Source organism: Camelus ferus, chromosome 18, assembly GCF_009834535.1.
Source record: "Camelus ferus isolate YT-003-E chromosome 18, BCGSAC_Cfer_1.0, whole genome shotgun sequence".
In the NCBI taxonomy this organism is placed as follows: Eukaryota; Metazoa; Chordata; class Mammalia; order Artiodactyla; family Camelidae; genus Camelus; species Camelus ferus.
In genome coordinates this window covers 19,818,974-19,835,621 of record NC_045713.1, presented here as the reverse complement: position 1 = coordinate 19,835,621, position 16,648 = coordinate 19,818,974, and the positions used below count along the sequence as shown (strand labels likewise).

The following is a 16,648-nucleotide window of genomic DNA, read 5'->3' as shown; positions in this document are numbered from 1 at the left end:
AGCTCAGAGCGAATTCTTGGTCAGGATCAGCTGGAACTGGTCCCACAACTGCCAGCAAAGCCTTGGAGCTGCTCCCCATTGCCTGGCACTGGGAGACACTGGTGCTATCATCAGAGGCAGAGAGAGTGGGTGCCAGGCAGCACACTCGAGGAATTCCCTTATGGATGCTGTTACCCCCATCTCCCATTTCACAGATGAGGAAACCGAGGCTGAGAACATGGAAGTTACTTGCTGAAAGTAACAGACAGGACAGCAAAGCCAGGGTTCACTCCCAGGCTCTCAGGCCTGTGCTCTGCCAGGTTGCTTCTCTGGGGCTGGCCGGCCACAGAGGTGGCTTTGTAGGCACCTGGGTATAGGTCCTGACAAGCTTGATTGTGACTCAGACAGTGTTAGGGCTGTTGGTTTTTCTGTCCAGTACGTGGAGCCCTCAGTCAGGAAATCGAGGCAGCCATCAGGGGGCCAGCAGTGAGCATCCTGGGGAGGTGCCCTGTGTATTAAGCACCTACTATGTGCCTGCCCCAGTCCAGGCCCCAGCTGAACCATTGTTCCTGCTCTCATGGTGTTTATTTTCATGGGCAGAGACAGATAACAAGCATGAAGATGGGGTGGTGACAACTCAGTGGTGGCAGGGCAGAGTGGTTAGAGGAGGACTTTCCGAGGAAGGGAGACGAGCTGAGACCTGAATGTCAAGGACTAACTCTCAGTAGAGGAGAAAGCCTGTGCAAAGTCCCTGAGGTAAGAAAGAGCTTCTCAGTTGGCTCAAGAATTAGGAAGAAGGCTGGAGCCTAGGGAGTGAGGGGAGAGCAACAGAGATCCCAGAGCCAGGATCTGTATCTGGACAAGCCACACAGTGCTAAGTCCCCTGCAGGAGGGCTGAGGCCTCTGACTTACGTCCTGCCTCATCAGAGAATGACCCCGGCACTGCAGCCAAACAGAGCCTGCAGTCAGGGGAACTGTCCCCATCCCACTGCCACGAAAAGTCAGAATCCAGTGGGCAGAGTTAGGACCAAACTGATTCCTGGAGGCTTTTGGGCAACAGCCAGAGCCTAGAAAAAGGCCTGTGTGGGGCCCAATCCAGTCTGCACTGCTGGTTTTCGCCCCTATGTGACAAATTAAAAATGTCTTTTCAGACAATTCTTCCAAAACAAGTTGTTAAAAGAAATGAAACACAGTAGTGTGCCACTGTGCAGGAACCTTCCAGAGCCTCTGGTACAGCAGGAGCAGCGTGATGGTCAAACATCCTTCCAAGTTGCCCTTCTGGGCTCATTGGGACCTGCCTCTTTCATGTACCAGCCACAGTGGCTAGATATTTCCGTATCTGGGTAATAAAATGAAGAGCCGGCACTAACCAAGCCCTGAATGAGTTCCCATGCTGTGTTTTGTACCACACTTGTAATCTTGCCTTTAATCATCCAGGCAACCCTGTGTAGTAGGTACTGCTATTATCAACACCATTGTAAAGAGGAAACCAAGGCACAGAGAGGTTAAGGAATCTGTCCAAGGTCATACAGCCAGTAAGCAGTAAAGCCAAGTGTTCAAAAACCTGGCCACAGGGTATCTGTTCTTAATCACTCCACTGCATGTCCCCTCACGTGTCAACTAAACTGCTATTTGCTTGCGACAAACCCACATCAGCCTAGTCCCAAGCAGTGACATACCTAAAAACTACAGGTTTCAGTCACTTGTTCTGTTTTTTTCTAATGTTCTTTAATACAAATATATGACTGTTAATATTTTAAAAGTTAAATCATGTAGCAACTAAAATTGTTTGGAATCCTGTATTCGTTTTCTGGGGGCTGCTGTAACAAGTGCCACGATCTGATTGGCTTAAACAATAGGAAGTTATTGTCTCACATTTCGGGAGGCTGGAGAGTCCAAGATTAAGGTGTCAGCAGGGCCATGTTCCTTCTGAAGGCAGTAGTGTTGAACCTGCTCCAGGCTTCTCTCCTAGCTTCTGGTAGTCCCTTGTCTTGTGGCAACGTGCCTCCAACCTTCCCATGGTGCTTTCCTGTGCGCATATCTGTCTCTGTGCCCAAGTTCTCCCTATTTATAAGGACAGTGGTCATATTGGATGGAGGCCCACCCTAATGAGCTCATCTTAACTCGATCATCTGCACATACCCTATTTCCAAATAAAATCACATTCACAGGTACCAGGGCATTAGGACTCCAAGTCAAACCGTCACACACACCTTCATGTACAGCATTTGGAGAAGAGCTTAATTCACTAACTTATAATCTGCCTTTCTCCAAGAAGTTCTGACATGTTCTAACAAATCATGTGGTACAAGAAGACTTGAACAAATATGTGAGGAAATGAGGGGGAAGAGAAAAGAGTGGGAACAATAAGATGGTGCCGGGGGTGAACAAATGAATGCCGGAGGGGGTACCACTTGTGACTCTGAGCTTCCCAGCCACCACAGCAAAGAAGCATACATTCATATAAACAACGCGTGTCACTGGGTCCATCCGATAAAAATCAGATTACCAGCTGTCCTGGCACTTGGTTCTTAGTTTGTCCCATCGGTCCCCTTAAAGAAGACACTGTTTGAAGTGGTGGAGTCCTCATTTTGAACAGGTTTGGAGCTCAGCCTTTATCTGTTAAATATACGTGGTTCCTACACAAGCCAAATTTGAAGAAAGTTGAAAACCATGGCATTGTCATCACCCTCACACTGAAGTGGGATTACACTGGAGCCACATGTCATACGGGGATGAGGTGCTATAGGTCAAAAAAAGTGCAAGTGGCTAAAGTTACCCTTGGAAATCCCTCAAAATGATGATCAAATGTAGCCTGTGTGGTTCTAGCTAGAAAACCCCCTGTAGACGTATCATCTTTCCTTAAGCCCAAGAGAGTCATTGCTCCCCCAGGGCAGAAACAATCACAGCTTCTTGGCCCAGCTCCGAATGAAGCAGATGGCTTTCTTTAGGGTGTGGGTTGTAGGGTAGATGTGTTTTAAGCACTGGCATGATGCTGAGGTCACTAGAATGTTCATACGGCCAGAGACACAGGACCCTGAGACTTCCTAAGAGGACAGAAGAATCAAACCAGCTCACCCTCTTCCCAGACGAATCTGGACTCCTTAGATGCTTTACTAAGGGGGGAATGTCTTTTGGGGGGACATAGAAAATCAGTCTTTTTATATCTTCCTGATAAATTGAACATTTTATCACCATGTGTCTCTTCTTTGCTCTAAAATAATGCTTTTGCCTTAAAGTCAACCTGCTTTTTTTGGTTAGTGTTTATGTGGTGTATCTTTTTTCATCCTTTAATTTTCAAACTGTCTGCATCCTTGCATTGAGGTTTGTCTCTTGTAAACAGCGTGTAATTGGTTTTTATTTTTATCCTCTAACAATCTATGTGTTTTAATGGGCACATTTAGTCCATTTACATTTAATGTAATTGCTGATATATTTGAGTTTAAATCTGCCATCTTATTGTTTGCTTTTTATTTGTTCCGCCTGTTTTATGTGCCTCTTTTTCTTCTTTCTTGCCCTATTCTGAACTGATTGCTTTGTATTATTCCTCTTTTTTCTTCTCTATTAGCTTGTTAGTTATACATTCTTTTATTATTCTTTTAGTCATTACCAGAGATTGCAACATGCATGCATTCTTGACTTATTTGAGTCTACTTTAAATTAGCAAGTTTACCGTTTCTCATTCAGTGGAGAACTTACAACTCTGTAACTCCATTTACTCCCTTCCCAATTTAAATGCTATTATTGTCATGCATTTTAATTCTCTGTAGATCATAAACCTCATTAGACATTATTATTATTATATTATTATTATTAGAATAGTCAAGAGTAATTTAGATTTGCCTAAATTGTTAACCTTTCTGTGCCCTTCACTCCTGGCTGCTTCTGGGTCACCCTGACTCTCAGACTGTAACCCCGAGTCTGTCAACAGCCCTGTTCAGTTTCTCAGCCTTCCAGGAGCTCTTAGAATCAGCAGCACTTTGAGGGGAAACACTTCCCAGGTGCTGGGTTCACCTCTCTGGGTTTCTCTTCTCCTGCCTATAACCCTTCACAGCCCTGTTCACTTTCCATGCCTTCAAACAGATTTCTTTTTTCAAACAGATTTTTACCACACTATTTGGTCCAAGTTTTCTAGCTGTACTCCAAGGAAGGATTGGTCTGGATTAGCTTGTCTGCCATTACCAGATGTGTAACCTATTGCCTGCACTCTTAAAAGAGTTACATCTCTCCTTGCGCTTTTATCTTTGCCCAAGGTCATAAAATTGACTTTGTGTCAATTAAATGGACATATGATGCAACTCCACGAGAGGGTAATTCCTCTCTGGCACTATAATTTTCCCTGGTGCTAATGAAAGGGCCTTATGTCCTGGATTACTTTGGTCTCTATCAATAAGCCTTCCAGGAAACTTCCAGAGGCCTGTTGTCTTGTTGAGGATGAAAGAACATTAGTCTTTAATGCAGAAAGTTTACTGTCCAAGTTGTCAGAGTGCTCTAGGGAAGTGATATATCTGAACGGCTTTTCCTAGACAAGCTGCCAACCATGGAAATAAAGTAACACCCCTCAGCATGAGTGATTTAGAGGACCGTGACAGCCCTACACTTAGCATTTCTGTCAAGAAAACCTGCAGCAGAAAGACCATTCTGCCGAAGTCCAGTTTCATAACATATTAGTCAGTGTTCATTATTAATAGCAAGTGACAGAAATCCAAATTGGCTGAAGCAACAAAGGAAAACGTATTGCTCACAGACCTGAAAAGTCAAGGACTATAGATTTGGCTTCAGGCATGGTGGGACCCAGGTGCTCAGATGATGCAATCACAAGCAAGCTGTTTCTTCGTCATTTAACTCTACTTTCCTCTAGTCCAGCGGGTCTCAAACTTGAACATGCATCTGAGTTATTTGCAAAGAAAATTCAAACATTGTTGGCCCCCCAGCTGCAGTTTCTAATTCACTGCTTCAGGGTAGAGCCTAAATGTTTTAATTCCTAATAAGTTCCCAGGTGATACTGCTGTTACTGCTCCAGGGACCACACTTTGAGAACCACATCTGTAGTCTCACACATGACCCAGAGATGGTCTCTGGTGGCCCCAAGCTCCCTTATACCGACTTAACAAGCCCAGGGGAAAGAATCTGCTTCTCTCCTAATAGTTCTGGCAGAGTCCAAGCACCAGGTCTCCCCTCAACCGATCTCCAGCCTCTGCAGTCAGGGAGAGGCACCTGTGCTCCTGGGCCCAGGGAGGGCCAGGAGTGGGGTCAGAGCCAGATCCATCCAAACCATGTGGACTGTGAAGCGTGGAGAAGAGGTGGATCCCTGAAGGAAAACCTGGATGCCATGACGGTCAAGGTCGCTGGGAAGGCAAAAGCAGCCACTACTCATTTCATATAAAAATTTTGCTACGAATTCCTCAGAGGCTGAGTGTGAAGCAAAGGACTGTAATATGCAAGAGAAAAGAGTAGAAGTCATTTAGTCAGGGATGGGGAGAAGGGGGCTGACTCCCTTCTTTGAAAATCATTAAAAATCATGTGCATTCCTGGGCTCAGGAAGAGGCAGCAGCAGCAGACTGAGTGTTAAGGATTACAGACAGCACCTGGCCATGGAGAGGCCCCCAGACAAGCTGTAGAGATGAGAAGAGCACAGGCCTTGACAAGCCAAGTGTATCAGCTATCTCTTGCTGCCTAATAATCCACCCCATGCTGTGGTGGCTTAAAGCAACAATGCTTTTATTATTGCTGTGGGTGGACTGGCTGGTTCCACAGTGAGCTCAAGGGTGCCTGGGTGGGTGGTCTCACACGGCCTCACTCAGTGTCTGGCGGGCCTGTTGTCCTGAGGACCTTGGCTGGGACAACTCATCTCTGTTCCACGTGGTCTCATTGTCCACCGCCTGGTGGTCTCCAGGCAGCAAGAGAGGACACGCCTCAGCGTGTAAGTGCTTTCTTAAGGCTCTGCTTGGTCATGACCGCTAAGGATCTTTTGGCCAAAGAAAGTCATTAGGCCAAGCCCCGCCAGAGAAATAGACTCCGTCTACCTCTTGATGGTTGATGCTGCGGCGTCACAGTGCGACATGACACCTTGCAAGCGGGAGGGATCTGTGGACATTTGTCACGGTCTCCTACACCGTGGGAAGCATGTAGCCTGATGAGGCTGAGCCAGGTTGAAGTGTATGAAGGCATAGGAGGACTCACTCAGGTGTTGGCTGCTGGCCCCATGTGCAGCCCCCTTCCCACCTCCTGGGTGGATTTTAGATGCAAGTAAGGGCAGCTCAAGACAAGAGAGGGCTAAGTCAGCTATTTCCCTGGACTTTTCGCCGCACAAGATCATGCAGTTTCCAGGCTGACAGTGATGACCAGGAGCGGGGCGGGCACTGTGGAAACTGGAGGGCTTATGCCCCGTCTGCAGGGGGCGCTGCTCCCCAGCTCATGATTGCTTCCTGGGAATGCCAGCAGAGGGCTGCCAGATCCTATGATTTTTTGAGAAACGCTGGGAATCCCAATTTTCAGGTGGATTTCTGGGGGTTTGTTTTTGTTTTGTTTTGTTTTAATTTAAAGCTTGGCATCTGTCTCCAATTTAAAAAAAAATAGTAAAAGTCACACAACACAGTCTGCAGGCTGGCTTGAGCCTGCATGTTGCTGGCCTGTGTTCTCTAAGCTAGACCCTTGTGAGTCTCAGATTTAATGTTTGCCATTTCAGTGGATTCCCGGGTGACCTCAGAGGCCCCTGGCACGTGGGAAGGGGTCGTTTTGCTAAGGCTTTGAATTTGAGCTTCTCGAGTCACAGCTGGCAGGTGGGACAAGCCAGCCGCCTGGCTGGTGAGCCAACCGACAGCCCCGTGTCATCATATCTTCTTTGCGACATGTGCTGTATTCATGGTAAATTTCCTGAATTGATGTGCTCTTTCGTTTTTCTGTAAGAAAGCCAAGGTCTGGTGAAACAAAGAGAAAGTGAAGTTAACAGAAGAGGGGTGGTTTTCCACCAGAAAAGAACAGTTTGGGATACATTAAAATGTACCATTTGGCTTTTACTGGTGGCACCGATTCATTGTGTGAATAAATCCACAGTTCTCCAGATCTGTGATAAGAGTAAATCCACCCTCACGTGGTGCTCAGGCTGGTGCAGAAACGGCTCACCCAAGCGAGCCTGGAGAACTTCAAAAAGAGTTAAAAGGCGGCAACCTCGCGTGCCGTGGAGGAAACACACAGAAAATACAGCCAGGCGGCAGAGATGTGATTCAAGAGGACACAGGCACCATGTTCAGGCGTTTCTGGGAAACCATGGGTGGGGACGTCTCAGGCAGTAGGGCTGCGGTGCTGGCCTTCACTCGGAGAAAGGCTGATTTAATTTTTCAAAGCAACGTTTTAGCATAATCTGACTCAAAGGGCACAAGCAGGACCCTGTGATCATGTTGATTTGTGACTATTCCCTCCCCAATAAAAGATGCTTGGGGCAGAAGGGTCTGTGCAGGCAGAACTGGCCCCCAATGGAAGAAAATGCTTCCTGGTTGTCCTTTTCCAAAAAGAGATGAGCGTAGGGTTGTAGCAGCCAAGGACAGAGAGTTTCTTGGGTGCGCTGTTCCGTCCCAGCCCCAGCCCACTGAGGTGTGAGAGGAAAGGTCTCTCGCCCACATGGTGGCAGTAAAAAGGCAGGGGTCACCACGCAGCAGCTCTTTTTTGACTTTGTAAGCGCTCTATGCAGGAAATGCAGAAGGAGCATATGAATCTTAGGTTCTGCGTGTTCTGCGGCTGCCCGAGCCTTGCACCAGTGCTGGGGTTTGTACCCCCAGTGTCAGAGTGCTAGCGCGTGTGTTTAGCTTTACACTAGATCTTAGTCCCTTTATTTATAGGGTCTGCTCTAGGATCTGAAAGGGCATTGAATTTCTCAGTTCTGCTTTATGACAGATGGTGGAGGAAATAATGTATTTTAATGATATGCACAGCTACCAAGACTGACAAGATTCAGGATTGAAATCATTTTCCATCCATTCATTTGACAAAGATTGCAGTCCTGGGAACCCTAAGTAAACGAGGTGGGCGTGGCCTCCTGAAGCCGCCTGAGGCCTATAGGTCTTACGTGGCCTCGAGGCCCCTTGAGAACCGAGAAGAGACATCTCGGCCCTTGCTGCCCTGCCAAGCTTCACCTCGCTCCCCGAGTCCAGGCCCCCTGCCCTTCCTCACTGTGCCAAGCTCCACCTACCTCAGGGCCTTGGCACCTGCTGCTCCCTTGGCCTGGAACAGCCTCCCCATATGGGTTTTCACAAGGCTCACCGCCTTCAGGTCTCCACTCAGATGTCACCTTCCCTAACCGAGCATCTGAAATAGTGTCCTTCATCTCCTGTCATCTCCAGACTGTACCCTGCTTGGTTTTTCTCCCTAGTCCCTGTCACCCGCCACAGTCCTGTCCTGTGTGCACCTGACTGATCCGCGCCTGTCTCTGCCCTGGACTGTGAGGTCTGTGAGGACACAGTGTGCCTGTTCCAGCCACCTCTGTACCCCCACACCCAGACCAGCATCTCACATCATAGCGCAGTGAGAGTCGCAGTCACGAGCCTGGGTAATTAACACCGTTGCCTGGCAGGAGCCCCTGTGTTTCAGCTACCCTTGGGGTGAAGCTGTGCTGGTACTTCGGGATTCCTCAGTTCCAGCTCCAGGGGAGCTCAAGACCTCCTCTTTCCATCCATGCCCTTTTCCTGTCCGCCCAGCTGCTGCAGGGACCTGAGTGAGGAAGATTTCAGTGGCCTCACCACCCCTTGACCCACTGTGTTGCCATAACAATGAGGATCCCCACCTCCATCAGCTTGTGAAACCAGCTCTTTCAACTCTCACCTTCTCACTTGCAGAGCCAGGCCTCTTAGCTGATGAGAAAAGGAAAAAACAAGGAGAGTTAAAGCAGCCTTGACTGGGGAGAACAGAAACCCCCCGGGGCACGTTGCCGGCAGGGCCTTACTCTCCTGTCTCCAGGAGCAGCGCTGGAGCAGCGGCAAGAGTCCATCACAGTCAGGGAATGACCCACTGCTGTGATCGCCCAGGCTGGGCAGCCATCCGAAGGCACACAAGGGTTCCTCTGGGTGCCCTTGACTTTCCTGGGGGAACAGCTTAGGCTTGCTGTGGCCTGTATTAGACCAGCCCTTGGGTTCTGTTGGCCTCCGCATTTCTTAAAAACTGGAATACTTTATGAACAAATAAAATTCAGGGTGATTTCATATAAATTTCAGGTTCTAGCTTTTCTCTGAACACAAAAATTGGCAGCACTGGGAGCATAACCCTCTCTGACAGGCATTGGCTAGAGCTGGGCAGGGGCTCCGCCCCCTACATTTAGTCTCAGGCACTCAGAGTGCCTGTCCCGGGCTCTGGCCATTCACATTCAAAGCCCCTCTCCTGGATGTCTGGCAGAAATTGGAGTCCCCTCATTTTAGCTTAGCTTTTCCATAAAAACCCACAGCCCCCATCAACCCAGTGCCTGGCTATACTGGACGCCAGCCAGTTGAGCTGCCCTGTGTTTCCCTCCCTCTCTTTCCAAAGGCATTCTTGGTGTTGCTATTTGAACTCTCATTCAGATGCCGATTCTTTGTTTTTATTTTCTTTTTAAATTTTTTTTTTAATTGGAGTTACTGGGGATTGAACCAAGGACCTCGTGTGTGCTAAGCATGCGCTCTACCACTGAGCTATCCACCACCTGCCTGATGCCAGTTCTAACAGAACGTAGCAGGAGGGTAAAGGGCTCCAACTGAATATCTAACAATCAACAGTGACTGTTCACTGAGGTCATGAGGACAGGAGGTTGTTGGTTTTCAACAAGCCTTTGCACCAGACCAGATATATGTATTACCCTCAAGAGGGCATACCTGTCAATTCACAGCTAGTTTGTTATAGGCCAATGTTATTGTCAATCTTTGACACTATTGTTAAAGGATGCAATCCAGTTGCCTATGTCGAATTCACACCTCCAGTCCAGACCTCCCTCCCAAACGCCCCACTTGTTTGTATATGTGCCAACTTGACAGCTCCACCCTGATGCCAAATTCACATCTCTTGGATCCGAGCTGCCTCCGTTCTTCACTTCCAAACCTGCTCCTAACAGCCCTCCCAGCTCAACTGAAAGCACCCCTGTCATCTGCTTCCTCAGGCCAAAACCCTGGAGTCACCCTGGACCCCTCTCTTTCCATACCAGCCACATCTACTCTGTCGGGAAATCCTGTTGGCTCTGTCTGCAACATACATGTGGAATCTGACCACAACCCATCTCCCTCCTCCCCTGCCCCACACCTCTCACCTCGGTAACTGCAGGAGCCCCTGATTGGCCTCTCTGCTTCCCCCCTCACCTCCCTTCATTCCCTTCTCCACTCAGCACCTAAGCCTCAAGTCGTCCCCTGCTCTAAAGCCTTCAGTGGCTCCCTATTTCACTCAGAGTAATGGCATTACAGTGTCCTCCAAGGCCCTGCATGGCCCTCCCCACCCCCTCTCAGACCTCTTCTTAGCCTAACCCCCATCAGCCCCAGCCCAAGGCCCCTTGTGGCTCCTGGAGCACACCACAGGCCTCTCACCTTGTGCTGGTGCCTGGACCATACTTCCCCGCCGCCCCGCTTTCCCCATCTCTGTTACTCAGCTCTGCTTTTCTTGTTTTTCCATATTAGTTTATGCCATCTAACACCCTATACTACGTTGTATTTCTCTGGCTGTTGCCACAAGGTTGGGACTCTTGATTTGTCTGCTCACTACTATGTCCCCAGTGCTGAGAACAGCGCCTGGCGGAGCGGCACTCACTAAATGTTTGCTGAAGGGATGAAATTTAGTAGGTAGAAGCCTCTTTACACATCCCAATAGAGCCATTTTGGGCAGTTCTATTTTTAAATGGAGTTTTTGTTTTTGTTTTTGTTTTTGTTTTTAACAGAGAAAGAATCCAAACATAAGTAATTCAGAGAGTGTTATTGTCGCCCCTACATTTATTACTTGGCTTTGGCAGTTGTCAGTTGATGACCGATTTCATCTGCAACCCCACCCACTCCCCAGTGATTATGAAGCAAGTTCAAGTCATTGTGTTTATCTGTAGATATTTTAGACTGCTTTTTCTTTTATAGCTGCATAGTATTCCATTGGGTGGGCATCCCATAACTTATTTGTATTCAATGAGCCTTACTGGGTACTTTTTCATGTCACTTTCTACTTTATAAAATCAATTTTCCATTCATTAGAACTTCCAGAATCAACTACAGCTCTGCGATGCTTTTTTTTTTTCTTTTTTCAGAAATTGAGTAATTTCTTGGTGATTCTCATTACCCATGCAAAATCACAACAAAATAAAGCAAAAAGCATCCTTCTCCACAATATTCGGTATTATTCCCTTTAGGTACTTCGTTCTAGGGCTAATTTTTTACCTTTTTATTTCAATTTCAGACTTAAAGGCAAGTTGCAAGGATAGCACAAATGATACTCCCGTATGCCCTTCACCCAGGCTCACCAGTTGTTAACATTTTGTCCCAACTGCTTTATATTTGCTCTGTGTGTGTATTTCTAAGTCATTTGAGATTAAGTTGTAGACGTCATCCCACTTTACCCTGAACTCTAAAGCACACACTTAGCATGTACAAGGTACTGGGTTCAATCTCCTGCACCTCCATTAAAATAAAAAAACCTAATTAAGCCCCCCAAAAATAATTTTTAAAAGAACGAGGACATTCATTGTACATTAACACAGTGCACTTATGTATGAAATTCAGGATGTTTGACATTAATACAGTGCTGTTATCCAAGCTGTAGACTCTATTCAGATTTCTCCACTTGCTACAATAATGTTCTTTACAGTGTTGTTTTCCCAGCCCATATCCGGTCCAGAATCGCCATTGTTGTTCAGGAGCCATGTCTGCCCCATCTTTAATCTGAGCAATTCTCTGGGCTCTCTGTGTCTTTCTTGACCTTGACGTTTTTGGAGAGTACAGGCCAGTTGTTTTACAGAATGTTTCCCAATTTGAGTCTAATAGATTTTGAGCTGAGCTCCAAGAATGCAGTCTACAGGAGCACCTCCTGTTTTCTGCCCCCAGGACCTGGAAGCCGCCGAGACAGACCCCTGTCAGCAACCCGAAAACCTGTGCACGAGGCTGAGGACCGAGAGGAAGATGCCTCAGCTGTGCTCAGAGCCATCCAGGTGGAGAACGAGGCCCTGCAGAGGGCAATCTTCAGCAGAAAGACCGAGGCCCCCACCAGCCCACGGCAGGTGCGTTCTCGGGCAGAGGGAAAGGTTGGAGGAGGACTCGGGCTGCTCGGGAACCAGGCGGTATCTAAGTGGTGCTTGCAAAGAGTACGGGTTGAGGAGAGAGAGGAGAGAGAGAGAGAGACGTGGAAGCCTCCCTGACCTCAGACCAAGCAGCTCGTTCCCTGCTCGATGCACAGCTGCTCACTGACCTATCAGAGTTCCCATTTCCCCCACTCCTTTCCATCTTTTGTTCCCTGAGTCTAAGTTGGATGCTAATATGCCTCCAATCCTTGCTGATTTCCCCGCAAACCCTGAATACCTTAGACTTGAGTTGCAGGCTGGTAGATCAGAGAAAGAACAGCACAAACAGCCAGCACTGGCTCCTTTGGAAAGAACTTCCCAGAGCATGAGCCCTTCCAGCCTCCACAGTCCCCACCACTCCCTAATGTCCTGCCCCGGCCTCGCTTCCCCTGCTCAGGAAACCCCTCTGGCCCTGCAGGTGTCTGAGTTGGTGCCCACTGCCCTCAGCTTTGAGCAACAAACAGGTGGATGGATGGTGGGCAGAGTGGGGGCCCTTGGGGAGCTGGAGACCTTGGACATCTGTCAGTGTCCACGTACTTTCTCAGGAGCACGTTCCCGGCTCACCTGTTGAAACCCATTTCCCTGCACTTGTCCCACTTGGTGCTCACAGTAGCCCTGAAACAGGCAGGGCTGGTTTCATCACCCCGCTTTCTAGATGTGGCTGATGGTACCCAGAGAATCAAGGCGGCTTTCCCACGGCATGTCTTTGGAAGTGGCTGAAGTCTGTCTGCCTGCAAGCCTAGGACCCCATCCGCACCCCCGGTCACCCCCAGGCTCAGTTGTGGGCTCTTCTTTAGGGTCTTCTGTTGGGTGTTTCCCTGGAGCTCTGCTCTTTGCCCCTGACCTTTGTGTCTATGACTTCCAGACGGTATGCACCTCCGTCAGTGAAGAGTGTGCAATGAGTGGCTTTATTCTGACCTCAGATCATGTGATTCTATCATTCCAGGACACAGAAGGACCACTAGCAAAATCTTGGGCCAGCCTGCTGAAGGAGGAGACCCCTGAGGTCAGTGGAGGCTTGAGAGGACAGCCCCCGGCTGTCTCCAGAGGGCTTCCCCACACGGTCCTAGCAGGTCCTCCCCGTGCCCCCTGAGCACACTGTCATTCTGCCCACCTCACAGAGCAGGAGACCCAGGCTGGAGCAGGTCACCCAAGGGTAGGGGTGGAAGCCAGAACTCACCCAGGCCTGCCAACTCCAATTCCGCATTACAGTTCTATCTCTTATCTACAAGATTACACAAAAACAGATCTTAGTATCCTAAATACATAAATTTATATCTCTATCTACCTAGGTCAATTAGGCCTCTCTCAGCAAAGACAGCCCCGTAAAATATGGACGTGACTTAATTAAACCCCCGGGACTGTCTTTGTTAGACTGCACACAAGTCTGTGTTGTGTGCTCAGAATACAGAGGGGCCAAGTCAGACCAGGTTACCCCTGGCCCCAGGGAGCTCGCAGACAACATACAGGGAAAGCTGTGCATCAACTAAGTGGCTTTAGAGGGAGATGGCAATAAAAGGTGCTAATGGGCGAGAGAGTGATGGGGAGGTGGATGGTGGCTACTCCCCACAGGGTGGTCCAAGGAGGCCCCTCAGAGGGCATCCCATTTGAACGGAACCCTTCTATTTAAAAAGGAGCAAGGCGGCAACAGGGAACAGCATTCCAGGTGGAAGGAACAGGGGGAACAGGGGGAAAGTGTTGAAATGGGAATGAGCCTGGCCTGCACCAGGAGACACATGGAGGAGAAAGTTGAGGCGGACGGGGTAGAGAGTGGGAAACTGGAGAGAACGCCCATGGGATAGAATGGGGGGCCGCGCAGCATCCCAGAGCACTGCAGTGGTCTGCTTTTCTTATTCCTCCTACTTTTTCTGCTAATTCCTGGTCATCTTAAACTGTCACCAGCCAGTATCTCTGACAAGTTTGCCACACTGCCCACTCTGTGGTCCAGGATTCCTATATGACCTGACCCCTGACTCACAGAGCTTCCAATGACTGAAATTATTTGCAGAGAGAGAATAGAGCACATTTCTCGTTTAGGTGATCAATGAAAAAGAAGGGGGAAAGTCTTGGAGGATTAAAAATAAAAGAGTCTAATGTTTCTGGAATTCTCAACGGAGCCCGCTCCTTTGTAGCAAACAGAACAGAGGTTCACTGGAGATGGGGAAAGGCTTTGATGAGAGAAGATTTTTTCAATAGCTCGTTGAAGCAGACTGTTTCCTGGGACCCCCCAGATCGTAGGAAACTGAGATCCCATCCTTGGGACAGGATTCTAGAACTCATCAGCCCAGACAGACACTGTCACTCTCACTCCTGTTCCCAGTTTCCCACAACGGGACCGATGGCCTGCGAAGTGTACCTTTGACCATAGCGCTGCTGTGACTTGGGCCAGGAGTGTCCCCCGGACATCTGTTTAATTAGTGTTTCCATCCTCCCTTAGCTGCCTCCCATCTCTGCAGCAATGAGCACGCAGGAGCTGTCCCAGGCAGCAGGGGGCGCCAGAGCCGTCAGTGAAGCCATCGACAGAATTGGCCTTTTGGGCAGCAGGTACTTATCAAGACAGCTTCAAAACAAAAACAAGCAACCCGTAGTCGTGCAGCCATGAGGATCTTATTAACTGGGGTTTTTCTTTGCACTTCCTGTGTTATTCTGGAGCATTTAAAACTACTCCGTTAGACTGCATCCCCTCTCCCTCTCCCTCCAGCCTGAGAGCCTAAAATGGACTTGATTTCTTTCAGACAAACGTCTCTTTGCTTGTTCAGTTCAGTTCAGCCTGTGTACAGCTTCAGTCTCCTCAAAGGTTTCCACTGAAGCAGCCCACGTGGCAGACAGTGACCCAAAGGAGTGTCCTTTGAACCTTCTTTTCTCTACTCAAAATTTCCAAATGCAGCATTCTGTTCCGTTAACACGTAGCATCAGTGATTGGCACTGTCAAGTTTATTATCAAAATAAAGGCTTTCCTTAAAATAATAATAATAATAAAGCCTTTCTTCTGGTCATCAGGCAAAAGATCTTCAGATAAATGGAACTAGAGATTATCATACTACGTGAAGTAAATCAGAGAAAGGTAAATATCATATGATACCACGTGTATGTGGAATCTAAAAAAAATGATACAAAGGAACTTATTTACAAAACAGAAAGAGACTCAGAAAACAAACTTATGGTTACCAAAGGAAAAAGGCAGGTAGGGATAAATTAGGAGTTTGGGATTAGCAGATACAAAATAGATAAACAAGGTCCTACTTGTAGCACAGGGAACTGTATTCAATATCTTGTTATAACCTATAATGAAAAAGAATACAGACAAGAATATCTATATATGTAGAACTGAATCACTATGCTGTACACCAGAAACTAACACAACGCTGTAAATCAACTAAATTTCAATAAGCTAGAAAGATGCACCAGGCCGAGCTGATAGTTTCAAGCTTGCATTCATACACAGCCACTCTCCCCGGGCCACCGTGTGGAGCTGGGCGCATGGCATTCTGTGCAGTGCCTGTGCCTGGTTGAGGGGCAAGAGCAGCTGAAGTCCAGCCTGCACAGCGATCTCTAAGCCGAGGCCCTGCCCTGAGACTGCATCGGCCCCAAAAGGGGTGGGGGCTTTTTCTCTGCACGAAGGAGGAGTTTCCAGGCCAGGCTGTGTACTGCCCAGGTCTGTGTCCACCCAGAGGGAGTTTGCTTTTTATAATTTGTAGAAAAACTCTGAATAGGCTGAAGGCACTGCTAGCCATCCCTCCAGGAGTCTGCAGAGCCCAGATTGGAAACCATGCTATGTACCATTGTGGCCATAAATAAGAACTTGAGGTTCCCTCTGTGGGTGAAAGGTCTGGGCCGTGAGGACACTTTACATCAGATACGGTCCTATTTATAAGCAGCACACACATCACCAGATGCTTCTTTCTTCATCATCAGGATTCTTTGTGTTTCAGGGTCTTGGGGGTACTCAGCCTTAAACAGCCCAAGTGGGGTGCGTTTGCAGACAACCCTCTGCTGGGTTTGGGCTGCCTGTGTCCTCAGAAACAAGAGGTGCAAAGCAAGTCTCCAGTCGAGGAGTTCACAAACTTTTTCAGTAAAGGATCAGAGAGCAAATACTAAAGTATTTTCACTTTTTGTCTGTTTGTCTGAACAACCCTTTAACAGTGTAAAAAGCATTCTCAGCTTGCAGGCCACTCAGAAACAGGCTACGGGCTGCATTTGACCTGCTGGCTGGACTGTGTGTGTGGACCCCTGCACTAGACTCTCACCAGTTATCAGTCAGCTGGAGGTTAAGGAGATCAGCTGGCAGCTGGCCCCAAGCAGTTTATCTTGCTTGCCCTTCTTTCCTCGCTCACTGTACAGTTATTTATAAAGGGAGAAAACCAGCCCAGGTGCGGGTGCGCCTTCGGAGTGTTTCAGGGATAGAAG

At 48.2% G+C, this 16,648-nt stretch overlaps 1 protein-coding gene across 1 annotated transcript in view; it reads left to right on the top strand.

Annotated features, from left to right (window-relative positions):
- KIAA0556 (KIAA0556 ortholog) overlaps positions 1 to 16,648 on the top strand; it is a 173,989-nt gene that overhangs the window by 94,619 nt on the left and 62,722 nt on the right. The window contains 3 exon segments of the mRNA XM_014560871.2: positions 12,009 to 12,181; positions 13,188 to 13,247; positions 14,679 to 14,785. Coding sequence (XP_014416357.2) covers positions 12,009 to 12,181; positions 13,188 to 13,247; positions 14,679 to 14,785 — 340 coding nt within the window.